This window comes from Erythranthe guttata, chromosome 10 (genome assembly GCF_056151865.1).
Source record: "Erythranthe guttata isolate IM_541 chromosome 10, IM_541, whole genome shotgun sequence".
NCBI classification, from domain to species: Eukaryota; Viridiplantae; Streptophyta; class Magnoliopsida; order Lamiales; family Phrymaceae; genus Erythranthe; species Erythranthe guttata.
In genome coordinates, this window is record NC_142542.1 from 9,639,014 (window position 1) to 9,661,819 (window position 22,806).

General features: G+C 33.9%; 4 protein-coding genes across 4 annotated transcripts; all 4 read left to right on the plus strand.

The window, feature by feature from the left end:
• The first annotated feature begins 2,909 nt into the window (after positions 1 to 2,909).
• On the plus strand, positions 2,910 to 4,051 carry LOC148767480 (uncharacterized). Its single transcript, XM_088824633.1, has 2 exons — positions 2,910 to 3,377; positions 3,500 to 4,051. Exons 1-2 carry the CDS (start codon positions 2,910 to 2,912, stop codon positions 4,049 to 4,051), a joined length of 1,020 nt encoding a protein of 339 aa, XP_088680759.1.
• Positions 4,052 to 14,781: 10,730 nt separating this feature from the next.
• On the plus strand, positions 14,782 to 18,415 carry LOC105976822 (uncharacterized). Its single transcript, XM_088824249.1, has 2 exons — positions 14,782 to 15,440; positions 16,169 to 18,415. The coding sequence occupies exon 2, from the start codon at positions 16,189 to 16,191 to the stop codon at positions 17,665 to 17,667; it is 1,479 nt and encodes a 492-aa protein (XP_088680375.1). The 5' UTR covers positions 14,782 to 15,440; positions 16,169 to 16,188; the 3' UTR covers positions 17,668 to 18,415.
• On the plus strand, positions 17,800 to 20,103 carry LOC105953501 (uncharacterized). Its single transcript, XM_088824634.1, has 6 exons — positions 17,800 to 18,142; positions 18,236 to 18,398; positions 18,477 to 18,728; positions 18,807 to 18,915; positions 18,993 to 19,966; positions 20,057 to 20,103. The coding sequence occupies exons 1-5, from the start codon at positions 17,800 to 17,802 to the stop codon at positions 19,572 to 19,574; spliced, it is 1,449 nt and encodes a 482-aa protein (XP_088680760.1). The 3' UTR covers positions 19,575 to 19,966; positions 20,057 to 20,103.
• LOC148767481 (uncharacterized) lies at positions 19,739 to 21,465 on the plus strand. Its single transcript, XM_088824635.1, has 5 exons — positions 19,739 to 19,966; positions 20,057 to 20,281; positions 20,354 to 20,446; positions 20,524 to 20,679; positions 20,954 to 21,465. Exons 1-5 carry the CDS (start codon positions 19,739 to 19,741, stop codon positions 21,326 to 21,328), a joined length of 1,077 nt encoding a protein of 358 aa, XP_088680761.1. The 3' UTR covers positions 21,329 to 21,465.
• The last annotated feature ends 1,341 nt before the right edge of the window (positions 21,466 to 22,806 follow it).

Here is a 22,806-nt window from a genome sequence, read left to right on the forward strand (position 1 = left end):
CTTTATTTTGCCACATATAATTGGACATGGAGGCATAACGGTGATGTGTTTTCGGTCTGCCATTGTCAATCCATAATCCGATTTTGTATAAATCAGTTGGATTTTTAGTATATTTGTTGTTCTGTAAAATTAACGTGCACATTTAATTAATGATCTCTACTTTAATGTTACAATGGAAGATATTCCTATAATGAGTCAAGTGAAGCCCTATATGTATGCCGTCCATGAATACCAACGCGTTAGTTGCCTTACAACCGTGAACAATGCTCATTGCGCATACCAGCCCAGAACTGTCTGTTGGAATTTTCATGATTTCCAATGATTAATATTGAGTAATATTAATTTAATTATGTAAAGATTAATTTCATTTATTTACTTGATCAAAATCATGAAGTAAAGTGAATGAAAATTGTCTTGATTAAATGGTTAAAGTTCTAAAGATGTGCGCTCGGTGTGATCGAGTGATAGGACTAGTTTGAGTTTAGATGTCCAAAAATATTACTTTTGGGGACATTTAGTAATTAGTCAAATTAATTGACCCAATATCTAAATAATAAAATATTTGGCTCAAACCAAATATTTAATTAATTGACCCATGACCAATTAATTTTCCTACGTTTTTTGAACTCATAGAAAGAACATACACAACCTTGTGCTTCTGCTCCAACCATTGCAACCCTCTATGAATGAATCTCTACCGCCTATAAATAAAGGCAGAATCTGGCCAATTCTGTACTGAATTTAATCGGCAATTAAGAGATAATTCTTCAGATTCTTCTTTTCATTCGTCAAAGTTTCATTCGTTGTTCAAGTTCGCACCTGGGTCGAATATTCGTGTAAATATTTGACAACCGATCGTTGTACCTTGGAGACTACCGGAAAGAGACTGTACACCGTTGACAACCCGGAATATTGTCTTAAGGGAATTGCTTTGGCAAGCCTCGATCGTTCTTAGTGTTTTTCACAATTCCTCTTTTCAACAAACAAGTAATTATTTTTCGTTTACGCAGATTTTTATTTATAATTATACCAACAATCTTAAGACAATAATAAGTTTCAATTTGTTAACTTCTGCGTAATTTATATTTGTTTGTCCAAACTTTTGTAAAAATTAAAGTTTGAGTCTGTGTTTTTACTTTTACATCAACATCTGTTATTTAATATATGTATGTGTTTATACCTGCATATTATAACAGGTTACAGTGTTAAATTATAAATTGCATATGCGGTTCTGCCTTCCTTCAACGTTTTGCAAAAGTTTTTATAAAATAATTTTTAATTTGAAATCTGCTATTAAAATTTTGATTTACTAATGTGTTTTTGTTCTTTTGCGAAAAGTTGTGCCTATTATTACAAATTTTATTGGGATAATTAGCAAGAACCCCCTCATCTAGGTAAATGAGTTAAGAAAACACCCCCTTCCAAAAATAATTAGAGAAAACCCCCTTACCTAATATTCCACCCAAGTGATATTTTTATAATTCCAAAACTACCCTTAATTGTCTACTATACTCTTTCAAACCCTAATCTTATTTTCTCTTCTCTCCCGTCTCTTCTTTCCCCGTCCATTCTCTGTTTTTTTTTTCTCCATTTTATACTTTTCTCTCTCAATTCTTAGATTACTCTCTCTTGATCGGAAGATGAAGAACCAACCGGAACGGAACAACGATGCTAATTCCGTTGAAGCCATTGTCGTCGGTGCCGTCTCCTTCGCCGTCGCTGACGAAGTCGGGATCGGGGTCGTCGTCGGAAGATCTTAACAAAAGCCATAAATTGTCGATTTGTCATCGAAATCAGATTTTTGATGGGTGGTGGTTCTGATTTGGTTGGTGGTGCGAGTTGTGATTTTATTTATTTATTTGTAATTAAAAAACCATCATAATATCAAAGTAAGGTGATGATGTGTGTTGTGACGGCGGTGTGGTGACGATGGGGAGGCAGATTTAGGGTTTTTTGGTGGATTGAACGGATGAAGGCGCGTGTAGAGAATTTCGCGCAGGCTGTTACCTTAATCGACTATGTACATGTTCATAGTCGATTAAGCTAATCGACTATGCTCTGGTAGTCGATTAAGGTTCATCGACTCCAATTTTTTTTATTTTTTTTTGGATTTTTTGTTTATTGCTTTCAATTGTATAAATCATTTATAATATTTGTATATTTTTTTGTTTTTGTTATATATAGTTGATTTTGTATTTTTTTCGCAGTTGTGATTTGTTATTTTTAGTATCAGATTCTTAATCGACTATGCTTCACATCAAAGTCGATTACTATAACTGATATAAAACAAAATTTAAAAACAAAAAAAAAATTAAATAATTAAATAATTTCCTTAATCGACTATGAAGCATAGTCGATTAAGGCTAATCGACTATGCTTCATAGTCGATTAAGGAAACTGATACAGAAAAGACGGAAGAAAAAAAACGGAAAAAATTAAAAATTAAAAAAAATCGCTGAGCGTGACCCAGTGATGATGTGGCGGGTGGGGGCAAAGCTGGAAAACATAATGACTGAAAATGGGTGTGGACTTTTCTCAAATGGACTAAAATATTTTGGGCCTCCCTCAATTAAAAAAAATAGTGAGGGGGTTTTCTCAAAGAGCCCCAATTTTATTATGTATATGTAAGAACTGTCTGATTCAGTGTGAAAGTGGTATTATTTTAAATATTCAATTGGTATTTCTGAATCAAATGTTAGCTATAAATCTATTATGTCTATTAAACAAATATTATTCTATTACTGTTATTTGAGAGATTAAATATATAATATTTAATAACTTATATTCTTAAGTACAAAATATTTGAATCACAATATACTTTTGACTCGAATTACCTTTAAATTATTTTGGCTTTCAAGTTTAAAATTCTTTTCGTTTAAATATTTTTTGTGAATTTGAAAATTGTGTTGATGGCTTCAATCAATGATGTTGCTCCTAAGATTGTCGGCGCGGCCGAAAAACCAAACAAGTTCACGGGCACGGACTTTGCTACTTGGAAGAACAAAATATTTTTCTATCTTACTACCATGAATTTGGCTAAGTTTCTCAATGAGGAGGCACCTAAGGCGAATGAAGGAGAAACTCCCGAAAATAATAAGGAAGTCTTCCTAGCCATTGATGCGTGGAGTCACTTTGATTTCCTATGCCGTAACTTGAATTGCTTGGACGAACCGTTGTACAAAGTTTATAGTCCTATCAAGACTGCTAAACTTTTGTGGGATAGTTTGTCCAAAAAATACAAGTCTGAAGATGCGGGTTATAAGAAATTTATAGTGGACAAATTCCAATTTTATCGAATGGTCGATAGCAAAACTGTGAGTGAGCAAGTGAATGAACTTCAACTCATGATTCACGACATTCTCGCCGAGGGTCATGAGGTAAGTGAATCCTATCAAGTGGCTTGCATAATTGGAAAGCTTCCACCGAGGTGGATGGAGTTCAAACACTACCTAAGGCACAAGAAATCGGTTGCCAAATGGATAATAAAATTACCGACAAGGGTGGTCAATACGTGGCTAAGGCACACGTAGTGGAGAGCTCAAAGCAAAGCAACAAGCGAAAGGGTCCTACATTTAACAAAGGATCAAACAACAAGAAAAATAAGAGGTTCACCGGAGCGTGCTTCGTTTGTGGAAAGAATGGACACCTTGCAAAGGATTGTCGCCACCGCAAAGAAAATAATAAAAATGAAGCGAATGTCACCATTGAATTAGCCCCTTTCGAGAACAACAACATGCACTTTTCAGCAGTTGTAGCGGAGGCCTACCTAATGAGCGATACTCGAGGATGGTGGGTAGACACCGGAGCTACACGTCACATTTGCTATGACAAGAGCATGTTCTCCTCCTATAAAAAGTTGGAACAAGAACAAAAACTCTTCTTCATGAGAAATGATGCATATTCGGTGATTGAAGGACAAGGACAAGTGATCCGAAAATTCACTTCAGGAAATGAAGTGACCTTGAACGATGTGCGACATGTTCCGGATATTAGGAAGAACTTAATCAGTGGTTCTATCCTCCTAACCAAGAAAGGTTTCAAGTTGGCTTGAGTCGAACAAATTTGTGCTAACCAAAGGAGGGTTCTACGTGGGAAAAGTGTACCTATGTGACGGTCTCTTTAAGGCAACGTAGCCGTTATCGGCAAGAACTAAGCTATTAAATAATTATTATAATAATTAGCTTATTTAATTATTTTTCTTTTGTATTATAATAAGTAAGATTATATTATTTTTCTTCTGCCGTGTGTATTTAAGTCTGTAATACAAAACTTTTTTTAAAAAACGTTAATTAGTATCTTTCTTCTAAACCGCCTTGTTTAATTTTGTGTTTGCTATACAAAATTATCTTTCTTCAAGTCTGTATAATATATATATATATATATATATATATATATATATATATATATATATATATATATATATATATATATATATATATATATATATATATATAATTTAATTCGTTAAAATTATTTAAGTATTTCTAAGTGGATTATTCATTTTTTCACATTTGCGTAAATGAATATGTTTCTTGGAAAATGTGTTGAAAAAAAGAACTCTTGCATGTAAATGTTTTAATTATATAATGTTCATATAAATATGAAATTTGCATTGAGGCAAAGTTTGCGAAACCAATTCACATCGACTTATGCGATTGTATGAATTCGATCGAATGTATCGAAGTAATTGTGGGCGAGCTCTTTATATGTCAAAATAGAGTTCCACATGAAAACTTATATCATTCCTTATGAGTTAGGAAAACTTCAAAATTTACAAATGTTTAAAAATGTGGGGGTGTTTGACCACGAGTTAATATATTTTAAAGGAAATAACGAGCCAATGTAATTGGATATTCAAAATAGGAATAATCAATTAACAATTTCTCTCATACTTTCTAATAAGGTAAGTCTCGACATATTCGTCGTAGACACAACACCGCGAGACATTTATTCTCTAATGGAATAATTTCCACTGATTTTGAGAAGTCCAAAGATAATCTAGCGGATTCGTTTAATAAAGTTTATCTAGTGAGAGAGTTAAATGTGCATCGAGGGGAATAAGTTTAAACCTAAATAACTAAGTTACCTTATACGGAAACCTAACTTAGCGACTGGAGATCCCACGGACCATGTTCAATAGGACAACCAGTTCTGTGTAACTTAAATAAATGGAGCACTTAGGAGTTTTAACTTCACCTTATTCCTATGATGCAATAAGTGCAACATACGACGTTCAAAAAAGGTTAAACTATTGCTTTTAATGACGTCTATATCTTGTAAATTACAAGTGGGGTATAGTAGGATACTCTTTATAGATGCGGTCACCTATGTTAGTGTGAGCTAGGTCGGCTCGTTGAGAATTCTTAAAGGCTGAAATTCTCTAAAGCACTCGCAGAACCTGAGGATATTCAGGGCCAAAACGAACACAACCGAGAACTTGAACAAGTTCGTTTAGTATGGTGTTAAGTTTATTGTCTTGGTTTACACAAACAGCCGACGGTTCAAGATGAAATAATTCGCCGATTGGCTAAGTAAATCCGATAAGCTTTAACTAGGGAAGATTCAAGATGAAATATTTCACCTATCCCGATGCTGTACTATTCACTAAGGAATTTTGACAAATAGATCTTATGCGATAAGATTGGAAGAACAATTTTATTCATGTGGGGGATTGTTGGAATTTTCATGATTTCCAATAATTAATATTGAGTAATATTAATTTAATTATGTAAAGATTAATTTCATTTATTTACTTGATCAAAATCATGAAGTAAAGTGAATGAAAATTGTCTTGATTAAATGGTTAGAGTTCAAAAGATGTGCGCTCGGTGTGATCGAGTGATAGGACTAATTTGGGTTTAGATGTCCACATATATTACTTTTGGGGACATTTAGTAATTAGTCAAATTAATTGACCCAAAATCTAAATAATAAAATATTTGGCCCAAACCAAATATTTAATTAATTGGCCCATGACCAATTAATTTTCCTACGTTTTTTGAACTCGTAAAAAGAACAGACACAACCTTCTGCTTCTTCTCCAACCATTGCAACCATCTATGAATGAATCTTTACCGCCTATAAATAAAGGCAGAACCGGCCAATTCTGTACTGAATTTAATCGGCAAATAAGAGATAGTTCTTCATATTTTTCTTTTCATTCGTCAAAGTTTCGTTCATTGTTCAAGTTCGCCGTGGGTCGAATATTTGTGCAAATATTTGACAACCGATCGTTGTACCTTGGGAGACTACCAGAAAGAGACTGTGCACCGTTGACAGCCCGAAAATATTGGCTTAAAGGAATTGCTTTGGCAAGCCTCAATCGTTCTTAGTGTTTTTCACAATTCTTTTTTTCGACAAACAAGTAAGTATTTTTTGTTTACGCAGATTGTTATTTTTAATTATACCAACACTGTCGAGTCCTCGTCAATTGACGTTGCATATAACACGAACAAAAGCCCATCATAATGAGTTTTTGCTGACCATCAGATGGGCGTCGTTTCCAGCAATCATTTTTTTTTAAATTATTCTCTTTTTCCTTTCAAAAAACAAGGATAGTTACTGATTCTTAAATTTCCCTTCGGGTGACTCGAACCGGTGACCAAATAGGTTCACCAGTAACAATCAGATAGAGATCATAGTCCAAAATGTTAAGGATTCTTGTACTCAATGTTCATTAGAAGTATAAATTCAAGAGTTCAAACATTACAATAGTAGAGGAATCTAATGAATTTATTAAGCTTATGGCTACTTTATTTCGTTAATTGTGAACATGTTTATTCTATATCATTATATTGGATGACTAATTCTTTAATTACTCCCATATTGTATAATTTTACGGATAAATGATAAATCGAATTGTTTATGAGTTATGACTAAAGTTTCTCTTAAATATTAAGTGTTATGGGGAGTTATTACGTACAATTTTTAAGGCCTCCATGATAAATAATTAATACGTGTTTCAACTTAGGATTTATTTCATGCGGACGTAAATAATTACATTAATTATCTAGTTAATATCCTAACAAATAATTCTAATTAACTATAGGGATATATTTTATCCACAAGTCGAAGGCTGATAAGTGATATCGTAGAATATTTAATTTATAGTTACGGATGGTTATACATTAACTATAAAATATGGAGTATTATACTTTCTCTAGAAGTCAGTATTTTTGGGTAGAAAAAAAGAGAAAAAAAGACTATTTAATTTTGGGTAGATGACAAATAGGTTACATGACAACGGACTTAAATGCACATAGATTCAGATAAAAAGTAGTCTTGCAAATAAATCTATCCTCATGTCTTTTATCTAAAATACGCTTCATAATATAATTTTCATCAATTTCATCCATTCTAGTCTAACTTTATCAATATTGCATATTAACCCCAGTTTTGAATAAATATGTTACATTAACCCCTATTTTCATAATTGTTTTAAAAAATATTTGTTTTCTAAAATCATTTCTCCAGCTAGATTTGAGCGTTGATTTTCTTTTTATTTTTTGAAAACTTTTTTTTTTCTGAATTTTTTTTCTGGCCGGTCAACCGCCGCTGACTGCCAGTCTCCTACATTGAATTTTATTTTGACACTTTCTTTTTTCTCTAAAAATTACTATGTTAACAACAATATTATTGTCTCAGATAGTAATATTGAATGTCATGACAGTAATATTACTAATATTACTGTCCCAACAATATTGAATGCCAAGACAGTAATATTGTTTGGAACAATAATATTACTATCCCAAAACTAATATTACTGTCCAGAACAGTAATATTATGAATATTACTTTCCCGAACAATAATATTACTAATAGTACTGTCCCCAACAGTAATATTATTGCATTAGACAGTAATATTACAGTCGAAGACAGGAAAATTGCAAGCCAAGACGATAAAATTAATTATATAGTAACATTACTGTCTCATACAGCTAAATTATTGTCTCCGACAGTATATAGCAGACCAAAACAATAATATTAATTAAAATATTTTTTTTAAAGAAAAAATAAGTTTTATAATAAAAGTCAACGCCAGAAACCGACGGTCTCCGGCAGTGGCGGTCAAAATTAGAATAAGGGTCAAAATTGGTTAATTAGTGAAATTGAGCTAAATTGGGGTGTAAATCATGAAATTGGAGTTGAATTAAGGTTTCAAGGAATTGGGGATAATTTCGGTATCTATAAAATAGTTTTTCTTATTTGCAAATAAGTTTGAATTAAGTGAATTTATTTGCAAGACAAAAAAGTTGGATGTTCATTTTTTAATTAAGTACTCTTATTATGAGCCTGTTTGGCATTTGCCATTTAATTTTATTTGTCATGAAAATTGAAAAGCGTACGGAATAGATTAGAAATGACTTTTTCGGAAGTAAGTAATGAGATCAAATTTCCGTTCTCGAAAAATTGGAATGCAAATTTCATCCCAATTTCGGAGTAACTCCGAATTGGCGGAATTTCAAAATTTTTGAAAATTACATTAGTTTATAATCTCTTGTTCCAAATTCGGATACAATGAGAATTTTGACAATGTTTTTCTATTTTTTTCGAAATTTTGCAGGAAAATGCAAGAAACTCTAAAAGAGAGTTCGACCAAACGCAACAAATAAAACCGCGTGTGGGAATAACAAATTGAAGCAAAAAATTCCTAATAAAGAACATGCAACAAAGAGTTTCTCATACACATCAATCTTTTCTAATGTTTTAAATTATTTAATCCTTCATTATTTATATTTTTTATATAAATGTAACATAATTTATATTATGACTTAAAAAATATATCATAAACTTGTATTATGTATTTCAAAAAACAATCGAAATATTCGGAACTAAAATTGGATTGAAAATCGGAACTTCCAGTAATTTTATTTACAATTCCGATTCCGTTCTAAATAAATTCGGAAAGATCGAAAATCGGAAATTCGAAAACGAAATGAAAAATAAGGTTCCAAATTTAGATATTTTCGGATCGGAATTGGTGGAACTCGAAAATTTCATTCCGATTTTCAACCCTAGTTTTATGGATGTACATTTTTTTTGTATGATTCTGAATCATGCATTATTGTCTAACGCAATAATATTAAAAGGAAAAAAAATAATATTACTGTATAATAAAATAATATGAGCAATAATATTACTATGTTACAAGTAATAATGCTCTATAACACAGTAATATTATTGTATTGAGTGGTCAACATAGCCAAGTAAAGAAAGAAAAATTTGACAAAAGAAAACTAACATTATTGTGTTAGATAATAATATTAATGTATTGTGTTAGACAATAATATAGTAAAAAAGAAAAAGTCAACGGTGTTAACTGTCGAAGAACCGAGGAAAAAAGGTTTATGAAAGAAGAAATAAAAAAAATAAAAAAAAAAAGTCAATGCTGGTGATTGGCCTTGACCCTCTGACAGCGACGATAGAGGGAAAAAAATAAAAAGCAAAAGTCAAAGTTGAATTTATAGGTCAAAATTAGTGAAATTAAAGTTAAATTAGAGTTTAGAATCATGAATTGAATTTAAAAGGGTTGACGATGAAAATATTAGGATTGCCTTTTTTTGTCTTGAATTATGTTTGTTAGAGAAAATACACGAACCTGATTAAAGATGAGTGATCACAGGCTAAGACTTTTACGCAAGGAAAATATATTAATGTTCTAACCAGTGTTCAAAAAATCGATCGAGGCGGTCGATTAATCGATCTTCGAGACGGAGGCGGTCCAAAACCTTTACGATTTTAGTGTAAAGGTTTGAAAAATCGGTTTTTTGCCTGTGAGGCGGTTTGAGACGGTCCGAGGCGGTCAAACCTTTGAGGCGGGTCAAACTTCGGTGGCAAAAATCGGCCAAAAAATCGGTTTTTTTTTTTTTTATTTAATACTTAAAAATAAAAGTTGGGATTTTAATAAAAAAAAAATGAGTTTATGCTTTATTTTGTTTATGTTAACTGTTATTGTTAAAGAACTAATGATGTATGCCAGAAATGTTCAAGAATAAATGTAAATTCAACAAAATTGCATTTTTATTTATATTTTATAAGGATATTTATGTATTATGATCTTATTATTATTAAACTTTTATTATATTAATAGGATCTATACATGATGGAGATATAACTATGTTTAAATATTTTTTTATATATGTTTTAAGGATTTATAAATAATATCTTGAAATATATTATATTAAATTTAAAAACTGATTTATTTCCGATTTATCAACGATTAATCACCGCCGCACTGATTAATCGTGAGTCGGTCCCTGACCGCCTCCAACCCGATTACCGCTTTTTACAACCTTGGTTCTAACATAGAATGATATATTATAAAACTTGTAATTCAGTTATTATTAGACTTTATATTATTTTCCCTTCCGACGACCTAGTACTAGACACATTTATGACTACTAATGAAAAATCAAAATAGACTACATTTAGCATCTATATTTTGTCAATATTTACTTGATGTGTTTGTATAACAAGTATGGGAATTATCAAATAAAGTAGGGGTAATTAGCAAGAACCCTCATCTAGGAAAATTAGTTAACGAAACACCCATTCCCAAAAATAATTAGAGAAAGCCTCCTTAGTTAATATCCACCTAAGTGATATTTTTATAATTCTAAAACTATCCTTAATTGTCTACTATACTCTTTCAAAACCCTAATTTTATTTTCTCTTTTCCGTCTCTTCTCTCGCGTCTCTTCTCTGCTTTTTTTCTTTTCTTTTTTTTTTTTTTTTTTATCTCTTTTATACCTTTCTCTCATTCTCTCTTATCGGAAGATGAAGATCCAACCACCGACATCACCGCCAGAACAACGATGCCAATTCCGTTGAAGCCGTCATCGTCGTTGCCGTTGCCGTTTCCGTCGCCGTCGCCGTCGTTGCAGATCTGAACAAAAGACATAAAGTTGATGATGATTTTGATGGCGATTCTGAGTTCGAATGCCACGATTGATATATCGGCGGCGAAAAGAGGTAAAATTATCGATCGAAATCGGATTTTGATGGGTGGTGGTACGAGTTGCGATTTTATTTATTTATTTTTAATAAAAAAACTGTCATAATATCAAAGTAAGGTGGTGATGGTGTGTTGTGGCGGCGGTGTGATGACGATGGGGAGGCAAATTTAGGGTTTTTTGGTGGATTGGGCGGATAACGACGCGTGTAGAGAATTTTGCGCATGCTGAAACCTTACTCGACTATGTACATATTCATAGTCGATTAAGTTATCGACTGTGTTTTGGTACTCGATTAAGGTTGATCGACTCCGAGTTTTTTTACTTTCCTGGATTTTTTGTTTATTGATTCCAATTGTATAAATCAATTATAATGTTTGTATATTTTTTTTTTGTTTTTGTAATATATAGTTGATTTTGCATTTTTTCGCAGTTGTGATTTGTTATTTTTAGTAGCAGATTCTTAATCAAACTATGCACAGGTAGTCGATTAAAGTTGATCGATTCCAATTTTTTTTTTTTTTGTTTATTGATTCCAATTGTATAAATCAATTATAATGTTTTTATATTTTTTGTTTTTTCTTTTGTAAAATATAGTTGATTTTGCATTTTTTTGCAGTTTTGATTTGTTATTTTTAGTAGCAGACTTTTGATCAACTATGCTTCATCATAGTTAAATAATATACTGATATAGAAAAAAAAATTAAAAAACAAAAAAATAAAAAATTAAAGAATTTCCTTAATCGACTATGAAGCTTAGTCGATTAAGGCTAATCGACAATGATCCATAATCGATTAAGAAAACTGGTACAAAAAAGAAGGAAAAAAATAACGGAAAAAAAAAGTTGCTGAACGCGTGACCTAGTGATGATGTGGCGGGCGGGGCATAGCTGGAAAATATATTAGCTCAAAATAAGTGTGGGCTTTTCTCAAATGAAGTGAAATATCTTAGACCTCTCTCAATTAAAAAAAGTAATGAGAGGATTTTCTCAAAGAGCCCCAGTAAAGTAATGCTAACAATCACTAATGCGCTGAAATTAAAAGGAAAAGGCTTATAAAATGATTCCTTCTATACAGAATAGTATGGTGTGTGACTTGATATTGATCGTAAAATGACAATCAACTGTATTAAAAGTTTTGAACTAGGGATACAACCATTGCAGTTGCAGGGAAGTAGGAAATAATTGGGTCCATACTTTACTGTTTTGCAGTATAAAAGACGTCAAAAGCATAATTACTTAATAGCCGGTTTGCAACTCAATTGGTAATAAGAGTAAATCAATCAAATTGATGTTTCTCGATGATTTATTATTTATTAATTATGATCAGGTTGTGGATCATAGCCTAACCCACACCCTTGCCGACTGCTTTTCTCGAAAGATAAAAAAAAAACAAGAGTAAACCAATCAAATGTTTTCTAAGAGATGTGAGTTTGAGTAGTGAGTTTAATTCCAAACCCGATTTTTTCATATTACGTAAGGACGCCATGTTTCCGGGTGGTTAAAACTTCTATAAAGTCGCAATGGTAGCACAGGACTCAAATGGGGATTGTATGTGGTGGAGTAAACACCAATTTTCAGGGGCCAACACATGCCGACAGTTGCGAGTCCACCCTTGTGCAAGGGTGTCTATACATTTATTTAGGCCACCCAAATATCAAATTAATGCAAAAATAGTTCTAAATCATTTTCTTTTCTTTTCTATTTTATAGTTCTGTCAAAAACAAGTCCTAAATTTTTTTCCTCACCCACCCAATTACTCTTAGTTAGCCCACCCAAATCCTAAGTTAATGCAAAAAAGTCCTATGTGTTTTTATTTTGTAGTTTTCCCCCCTATTTTCTTGTTTTGTCCAAAAAAAAGGCGTGGCCCCGAAAACCCCAAAAAGCAAAAATTAGATAACCGTGAAGCAAATTCATGCGCTCACTAGAGTCTAACGAAGTATTGATGCATATAGGTGTCCTAGAGGGAACATACATATCTTTAATTGAAGATTACCAGGAGTTTATTACTTCTTTTTGTTAGGCAATCGAATCCCAGGAACCAATGGTAAATTCGCAAAAGAGCAATTGGTTTAAAAAAATTATAAGCATGCACTGGATCGATAATAATAAATTCTGGTAAATGTAGAATAAAAATTAGGCGGCGGTTATATGCAAGCCCATTTTTTTATTAGTTTAAGACCTTTAACATAAAAATACTAATTTAGCCTTAGTGAAATTTAAAATCAAATAAAAAACACAAAATATTAAAAAATAAAAAAAATCACTTCCTACGTGCAAGACCAAATAAAATACATAAATCCAGAAACTCATCTTCCTTATTTTACGACTTAAAACTCTCCTTCTTCTTCACAAACCCACCAAGAAATCCTACACACCAAAATTATCAAATACATACCAAACATTCACGATGGAACCAGAAAACAATGATATGGTGGTTTACGAGAGTGGAGAACACAATGAAATATGTTTTAACCGTTTATTTATTTTTTGGTCGTTTTTTTTTGTTGGGAAAAAAATTCGACGATACCAAAAATCGGTCTGCAAATACCAATTTTTGTTACTAAAGTCGGTAACCACATTCCGATTATTTTAACAAAAATCAGTACTTAAAAACCGATTTTTGTAGTAAAAATCGGCATGACAACACCGATTTGTTTTTGTATTATCGGTATTGTCATGCCGACTTGTACTACAAAAATCGGTTTTTAAATACCGATTTTATTATCTGTGTTTTTTTAAGACCGTTTTCTCATACTTTCGTGCATCAACCTAGGGGATTGATGGAAGAATATTCAAATGAATTATCTAACGAATAAATATTTGAGATACGGAAAGCTCTACTCGATTGGGTTAAAGGAGTGGTAGACGCCACCGAATGGGGATAAACATTTTCGTTTCAAATATTTAAAAAATATCAATTAACCAAATATATAATGTATTATTTAAAAAAAATTCAAAAAATATCGGTATTCGAAAACCGATTTTGTACTCAATAATCGACATTAGAACGCCGATTTTGACTTGTAAAGTCGACGTTGTGTGGCCGATTTGGTTAACAAAAATCGGCATTATGACGCCGATTTTCGTGTACAAAATCGGTCTGGATAAACCGATTTGGGAAACCAACGAAAAAAAATGAAAAAACCGATTTCAATCTCAATTTTTTTTTCCAAAATCGGCCAAATCATTGCAACCCAAGAAAAAATAAGCATAGATTAATGTTCATTCATACATATTTATCAAGAATTGATGTTCGATTAATGTTTTCGAATTTACAAATAAAAATTTAGTAAAAAGGACATCGATGCTCGGTTAATGTTTTCGAATTTACAAACAAAAGTTTAGTAAAATGGACTTACTTGTTGGTGGTGGTGCGTTGGTGGTAATGGTGCGGTGGGTGGGTCGCTGGTCATCGCCGGTGCGGTGGAAGTCTCGCTGGTTGGCTTCGCTGGTTGGCAGTCGTGATATTTTTTTTTTTTTTTTTGATTTTTGGTCTTGAACAAATTAAAAATAAGATTTATTTGTATTTGAGTATTATTTGTGGATAAGGGTACACTAGGCCAAAATGCAACACTGGCGACGTTTTTTTTCGCGACGGTTATGTTTTCGTCGCACGTTTGCGACGTTTCTGTGCTTAAATCGTCGCTATCAAGTTTTAATTTAAAACCCTAGCGACGATTCGGGATAAGCGTCGCTAGCAAGCGACGTAAAGTATACAAACGTCGCCAATACGGAAAAAAAAAATAAAAATATTTTTTGTGGCGACGAAAATAGTGTTTCGTCGCTACTTTACATATTTTGTGATTTTATATTTTAGATGTTGCGACGTAACAGGCGGATTAGTCGCAAATATTATTAAAAAAAAAAAAAAATATATACGTTGCGACGTTTGTTCATAAACGTCGCTCGGAGTTGCCATTTATTTGTAATTTATTTATATGTTGCGACGGAAAGGTAAAAACGTCGCAAAAGTTTTAGTAATTTTTTTTTTTTTTAGTATCCCGGCGACGATATTAACAAAATCGTCGCACAAAATGTGCTCAAATTTTTTTTTTCGAATTTAGTAGCGACGGATTATTTAATTCGTCGCTAGTTCTCGGATATAGTAGCGACGAAAATAGGAAACGTCGCAAAGATTGACTTATTACTCAATCAGGCCCTAATTAGATCTATTTCCTCCCGGCCTTCTCTCTCAAACTCTCCCCCTCTCCATCTCCTCCGATCTGCCCTCGCCGTTGCCGTCGCCGACCGCCGCCCACCGCCGCCGTCTGCTGCTGAGCCGTCGCCGACATCCGCCCGCCCGCCGCCGCCGTCTGCTGCTCACCCGTCGCCGACATCCGTTCGCCCGCCGTCATCCAGCCGTTGCCCCCAATTCCTTTGCCGTCGCAGCCGTCCGCCGCCAGCCCTCCGCCGCCAGCCCTCCGCCGTTGCCGACAGCCATCCGCCGTCCGCCGCCAGCCCTCTGCCGCTACTCCTCCAATTTCAAGGTAATTTTATGTTTTTTTAAATGTTTCTTTGTTTATGTTCAAAATTACTTGGGTGTTCGATTATCGATCTATTTTTAGGTTTTTTGTCGGAATTATGTGTTTGTTTGTTTTATGTTGATTTGATGAGCCTGTGTTGCTCGGATATATTCGGAATTATTGTTGCTCGGAATTATGCGAATTGTTCTTGGATTTATGTTGCTCGGAGTTATGTGTTTGCTCGGAAAAACCGTTGTTCGGAATTATGTTTGTGAGTCTGTTGTGCGTGTGTGTGTTTTGGTGAATGTGTATATATGTTTCTTTCTTCATTTTTGTCTGCTTTGCTACTGTGTCGGTGGAATTTTTTTTTTTTTTTTTTTTTTTTTTTGAAAAATAACTGAAAATTCTGGAAACATACTACCCAAATCGGAAATGTATGTTTCATTGTGGAAATCTTCGAAAAATAACTGAAAATGTCCGAAAAAATTCCGAAAATGAAGATTTTCGAAAATTTCCGATTTTCCGAAAATTCCGATAACAATTTTCCGAAACACCCAAATCCGATCCGATCCGTCCGATTTCCACTCCTAATTATGACTATAAAATATATAAATAAATAAATAAACCTTTTCGGAAAAATATTGAAAAATTGCTTTAAATTAGGGTAAATTACAATCACATCCTAAGGTAAAGCTAAATTATGAAATTTTGAAAAATTGCTTTTAATAATTGTGATCCTTCCCAATTTCTAGGTAATCTTGTTAATTAAAGCATGCCAAAAGATAGGAGTTGGGTTTTATTAGGTGATCGTCGGTTAGCAGCATATCAAAATGGTTGTGTGGAATTTATGGATTTTGCCTTCGCTAGATGTGACGTTGATAATAAAATAAGATGTCCATGTAGAGACTGTAAGTGTCGTAAATGGGGGGATCGTGAATTCGTTCATAAACATTTACTTTGGAGGGGTTGGGATAAGATGTATGGGCAACGCCGATGGACTCTGCATGGAGAGTCCGAAGAACAATACATTGGCGATGAAATGAACAATACTAATCATACAGAAATACTCGAAGTTGCAATTTCAAATGAACCTGTTGATGTACGTGATAACATGGAAGACTTACTGCATGCGTGTCTTCATCACGATCATCATCACGATCAAGAAGATCTGCACGAAGAACCCAACCCCGAAACTGATGATTTTCGTACCCTCATTGAAGAGTGGTGCATCCCCGTTTATGATGGATGCCGGGTATATACTAAACTTTCTTTTGTCATGGAGTTCTACAAAATTAAGTCTCGTGGCAAGATGAGTGATAATACATTTACTGAAACCCTTCAGTTAATGAGAAAACTTGATTTTTTAAATATACCCGACTCTTTTTATGAAGTTAAGAAGCTCATCGGTAAATTGGGGTGTGGTTACGTCAAGATTGATGCGTGTGAGAATGACTGCATGCTGTTTTGGAAGGATGACTTGAACTTAAATGCATGCAAAGTGTGTAATGCTTCAAGATGGAAGAATCCAGTAGAAAACCAACCGAGTTCTTCAACCTCTCAACGCAAAAGGGTACCGAAAAAAGTTCTGCGACACTTTCCATTGATTCCGAGGCTCAAGCGGCTATTTATATGTCAAAAATCAGCAATTAACATGAGATGGCACGCTGAGTCTCGATGTAACGATGGCGTTCTCAGGCACCCTGCTGATTCTGATGCTTGGAAAGAGTTTGACAAGAAGCACGAGTCATTCTCTTTGGACCCTCGAAATGTAAGGCTTGGCTTGGCTACTGACGGTTTTAATCCCTTTGGATCATTGAGCAGCAAACATAGCACATGGCCTGTAATTCTAATGGTTTACAACTTACCACCAAATATGTGCATGCAACGCTCTAATATGATGATGTCATTGCTTATTTCTGGTCCTAAAGGCCCGAAAAATGGCATTGATGTTTATCTACAGCCGTTGATCGACGAGCTTAATGAGTTGTGGGGTTCTGGGATAACAACTTTTGATGCGTACACCAAGCAATATTTTAATATGCGAGCCGCACTTTTGTGGACTATCAACGACTTCCCTGCGCTTGGTAACTTGTCGGGGTGGAGTACAAGTGGCTATCTTGCTTGCCCAAGTTGTGCCGAAAATACTGTGTCTGAACGTTTGTACAAGTCTAACAAACAGTGCTATATGGGTCATAGTCGTTTTTCTGAAGACGGGGCTCCACCTCCGCCTTCAGGAGATGAGGTGTTATAAAAAACGGAGGGTATAAATGTTACATTTGGCGTAGGCCAAACAGTGCATCGAGCTTCCCAATGGAGAAAACGGAGTATATTCTTTGAATTACCGTACTGGAAAGATAATCTCATTCGGCACAATCTTGATGTCATGCATATTGAGAAAAATGTCGGTGAATTATTGCTTAGGTGGTTATTAAATATTCTTGGCAAAAATGACGGGTTTGACAATGCTAAGGAGGACATTGGAAAAATTAAAAAGCCACCGTCAGGCAAATCTGGTCCTCGATTTCCCAATCTCGTTCCAAAATTAGGAAAGTATCACAAGTTGTCTTCCCAATCCAAGAAGGCCGTGTGTGATGTTATAGCAAATGTTAAGGTTCCTAACGGCTATGCATCTAATATAGCCCGTTGTTTTGGTGAAGACAAAATAGGGGGATTGAAAAGCCATGACTACCACGTACTAATGCAACAGTTGCTTCCATTAGCAATCCGTAACGTGGACTTACCAAAAAAGTTGGCTAGTACAATAATCCAGTTGTGCAGTTTTTTTCGAGAATTGTGTTCAAAAACTAACTCAATTGAAGATTTTCGAAAACTGCACTCCGACATTGTGAAAATTTTGTGTGATCTTGAGAAATTGTTTCCTCCGGCATTCTTTGTTGTTATGATGCACTTGCCGGTTCATCTAGCTCATGAAGCAATGGTTGCTGGACCGGTGAATTATAGATGGATGTATCCGATAGAGAGGTACTTAATTTATTTAAAAATCTTATTTCTTTACTTCAATAAATATTTATTTTTAATAAATATTTATTTCAATCTCAGATACTTGGGTCACTTAAAGTCATTTGTCCGAAATAAAAAGTGCCCTGAGGGTTCAATTGCTGAATGCTACATCACTGAGGAGTGCTTAAATTTTTGCTCATTGTACACAGAAAGTTCATCTATGAACATTTCTGTCGATGATAGACAAGGCAATGAAGTGCGATCTAAGTACAGAACTCTTACTTATGATGAAATGGAAAAGGCACACAACTATTGTCTTTTTAACTCTGATGAAATTCAACCGTACATTGAGTAAGTTACTTATAAAAATCTTAAAACTACTACTATTATCATTTGATTTTCATCCAATAAAAAACACAATTATTTTAGGGAGCACTTCGAGACCATTAAGAACAAAATCTCGACAAGTGACCCTGCTTACCAATGGCGCATTCAGCAATTACAAGACAAAGAATTTCGTCATTGGTTCCAATCCTACGTAAGTGTTTGGTTTAACTTTAGCTTAGTTTGTAAATGGTTTTAAAACGTAAAAATGAATAATTGGTGACTACATAGGTGCAAGGAAAGAGTGAACTGAGAGACGATATCAAAGCTTTAGCTTGTTCTCCTCAATTTAGAGTGAAGACTTTCAAGAGATTTGAAGTGCAAGGATTTATGTTCCGCACAAAGTCATCTGAAGAGTCTCTTTCAACTCAAAACAGTGGTGTTTTTGTCAAAGCAAAGACAACTACTTTCGCGAACTCCAAAGATAAATCTCCGAAAGAAGAAGACGTAGGGTACTATGGCGTAATAAAAGATATTATTGAACTCTCATTCGCCGTAGGTACAAAGAGGGTAGTTTTATTCGAATGTGATTGGGCTAATACTCGCATGAACAAGACGGACGGTTTGGGCTTTACACTTGTGAACTTAACAAAGCCAGATATAAAAGCAAGTCCCTTTGTTCTTCCATGTCAAGTATTGCAAGCTTTTTACGTTGATGATCCACGTGATAGGCCATGGGTGGTTCCGATTGTTATTAAACCAAGAGACAACTTTGCTTTGACTCCTGATGATCTCAATGTAGTTGAAGATGAATGTTATGAGATACTTCCTATAAATAATGACATAAATGCTATAGATGATATGGAAGAGTGAATAATTATTTTTGTTGTTCTAATATTTTTTTGAAGTCTTGTTAATTAGCTTGTTTGGATTGTAATGTACTTGTTTTAATGTTATCATTTTATTTGCCATAATTTATTATTGTTATTTGTATATATATTTCTGTATTGTATCTTATTTGCTTTCTCAGGTGAGCAATGTCGACGGAAGACATTTCTGTTGAGCCTATAGGTGATGAGTCTACAAGTACCGACATAGTTGATTTGGAGTTTGACGGTATGGGTATTCCCGTTGCACCCGGGAGGTACAAGTTGGCGGTGGCAATTAGTAACGAGGTTACACATTGGGACAATTTTGATCCGTCTATTTCATGGCCTAAGCACAAGAAAGAGGGTCGTGTCGAAGGATTGTGGAGAGCATTTAAGGTATTTGAAAGTTCAAATTATTTTATTTATTTCAGTTATTATAATTATTTTGTTATCAATTAATTATGAATTTTTTTGTATGCCTTTTAGGTAACGTGGAAACTTCCTGAAAATGAGGCTACGAAGAAATGGTTCAATGAGACGGCCAATTGTCGTTGGAAAGATGCAAAAAATAAAAGATTGAAGGCGGTTTTTGATAAAGCGCCTAACCTTGCAGCTGCTAAGGCAAATCTTCCGGATAGGATTAGCGCTCAAACTTGGGAGAGGCTGTGTGATCAGTTTCATTCTATTTCTACTCCGGGGGATGATGGGAAGGTAATATGATTTTAATTTATGATTATATTTTCATATGTTTATGTGTATTAATTTGTGCAATATTTTTCACAGTCCAAGTCCACTAAATGCAAGGACTCAAGAAAGAAAGTGTCGACAGACCACCATTGGGGTCGAACAAGTATCAATAGTTGGTCCTATAATCATGTAAGTGGCTTAATCTATAATTTTAATTTATTTAAGTTTATATAAAATACATACTTATTGTATAATCTATTTTTTAGTTTAAAAAGTTTGGCAAAAATCCTACCGTGGTTGACACGTATAAGAAAGCCTACATGGGCATTGATGCGTTGAGGGAAACCGGACCATCTATTAGTGAGGAAGGAGAGACAGAGCCGTATAACGGGACAGCAACTCCTGAACAACTTCTCATTTCGGTAAGTAAAGTGTAATTATATTCTTCAATCGGTAGTATGTTTAGATGTGTGGCTATGGATTTTTTTTTTGAGTAAATATGGTTTTGGTTATGTTTAGATGTGTGGCTATGGATATTCTTTATATGTTTAGATGTGTGGTGGCTATGGATATTTTTTTTTTTTAATATGTCAAGTTGTTGTTGTGTACTGGTAAGGATTTTTTTTTGGGTATGCTCGTATTTAGATGTTATGCTGTCGAATTTTTTGCTAAACTTTTGTACATAATCATTTTCAGGCTGATTTGGAGCGAATTTATGACGAGACCATGCGTGATGGAAGTGACGAAAGCACGGCCAACTCGACTGCAATTGAAAAGGTTTTGGGAAAGAGTAAAGGCCTTGGAATTAAAAGTTCAAGCACAAGGATTGGAAAGTCGAGATTTTCTTCGACTCCATCAGACGTGGAGATTCAACTGGAGATTCAAATGAAGGCAATGCAAGAACAAATGCAAATGAAAGACGAACAAGTGAATCGATTGGAACAACAATTGAACAAAAACCGAGAAACAAATAAAGTTAAAGATGAAAAATTTGATCGATTAGAACAGCAATTGCAGGAAACCCGAGCTCTTTTGAACAACTTGCTCGAGCGTTTTAATGGTGGAGTATAAAAACGAGATGAAATTAGTGTGCCTCTTGAACTAATACATTTATGGTTTCAAGTTTTTATGTAATTTTTGAATTGATGTTCGTGTTGTATTTTGATATTTAATTGGTAATCGTGGTTTTTAATATTTTTGAGTAAATATGGTTTTGGTTTTTTTTTTTTATTTTTTTTAACAGGGGATTTTATTTGTAATAAAAAATAATTAAAATAAATAAATTAATCAAAAAAAAAAAACGTTTGCGACGAAATATAATTCAGTGTTCGTCGCAAAAAAAAAATAGAACCGGGCGACGAAACAACTATTTCGTCGCCCACAGATTCGGTGAACGTGCGACGAATTAAACAAAATTCGTAGCAAATACATACGACGATATTAGTTTTCCGTCGCTAACAATAAAAAAATAATTTTTTTCAGAAAATACGGTTTTTGCGACGAATGTGTGGGTTCGTCGCCAATCTTTGCGTCGTAATTGGATTTTCGTCGCTGACTTTGCGACGGGGCATTACGCGACGAATTTTTAATCATTTGGCGACGAAATTAAATCGTCGCTAAAGGCGAAAAAACGTCGCTACGTGACGAATTTCGTCGCGAAATTTCGTCGCCAGTGTTGCATTTTGGCCTAGTGGTATATTTGTCATATTTGGTCTTGATGTAATAAAATTAGATTAATTTATGGGTTTGAACTAATAAATTTCTTTATGTGGTTTTGAACTAATAAAAAAATGGGCTTGCATATAACCGCCGCCTAAAAATTATTCTAGAAACTACAAAGGAATTCGGATAGGATCCCCAATGCAGTCTTCAGAGTCACGAACTTGTAGATAGATATTGCTAGATTTGTAAGAGGTTGAACTCGAACAGGGAACTCCAAACTCTCGATTCTCTAACCATAGTTCTCAAGACCTCCGATCTTCTATTGCATATCTCAGATTAATAATATCTCTGAAGAACCGGTTAATACTTCGGCTAATATGAGTGAACTTATTCTTGAAGAACCCAAAAATTATAATTCAGAAGTTTATAGAGAAATGAGAAAAAAGAATTGTCTTATCCCAAATCGTGTAAGTCATTTTTTCTAGTGCGAGAAAAATCTATTTTCTATCTCCAACAAAATCTTGTATGTTAAGGAACGTAGAAATAGTTCTACAAGAAAATAAGTAAAGGAAACAATTCCTTCTCGTCCACCAATGCATTCGTTGAATTTTATTTTCTCAAGAATTAGATAAGCAATTGAGCTACAATATTGACCAAAGAAGAAAATATGGGTCGGACATCCAATAGTTTTTCAAATTCTAAAATAATTATATTTTATGAAATATTAATAATTATTTGCTTTCCACTATCAAATAATTATTGCACTTGCGTGCGTATTTGAGATCCAATTATTCATACTTGAATTCTCCCCATACTAAGGTATCCAATAACCAACAAATAATTTACCCAATACTTAATAAATTAAATGACATCTTTTCTTGTATGGA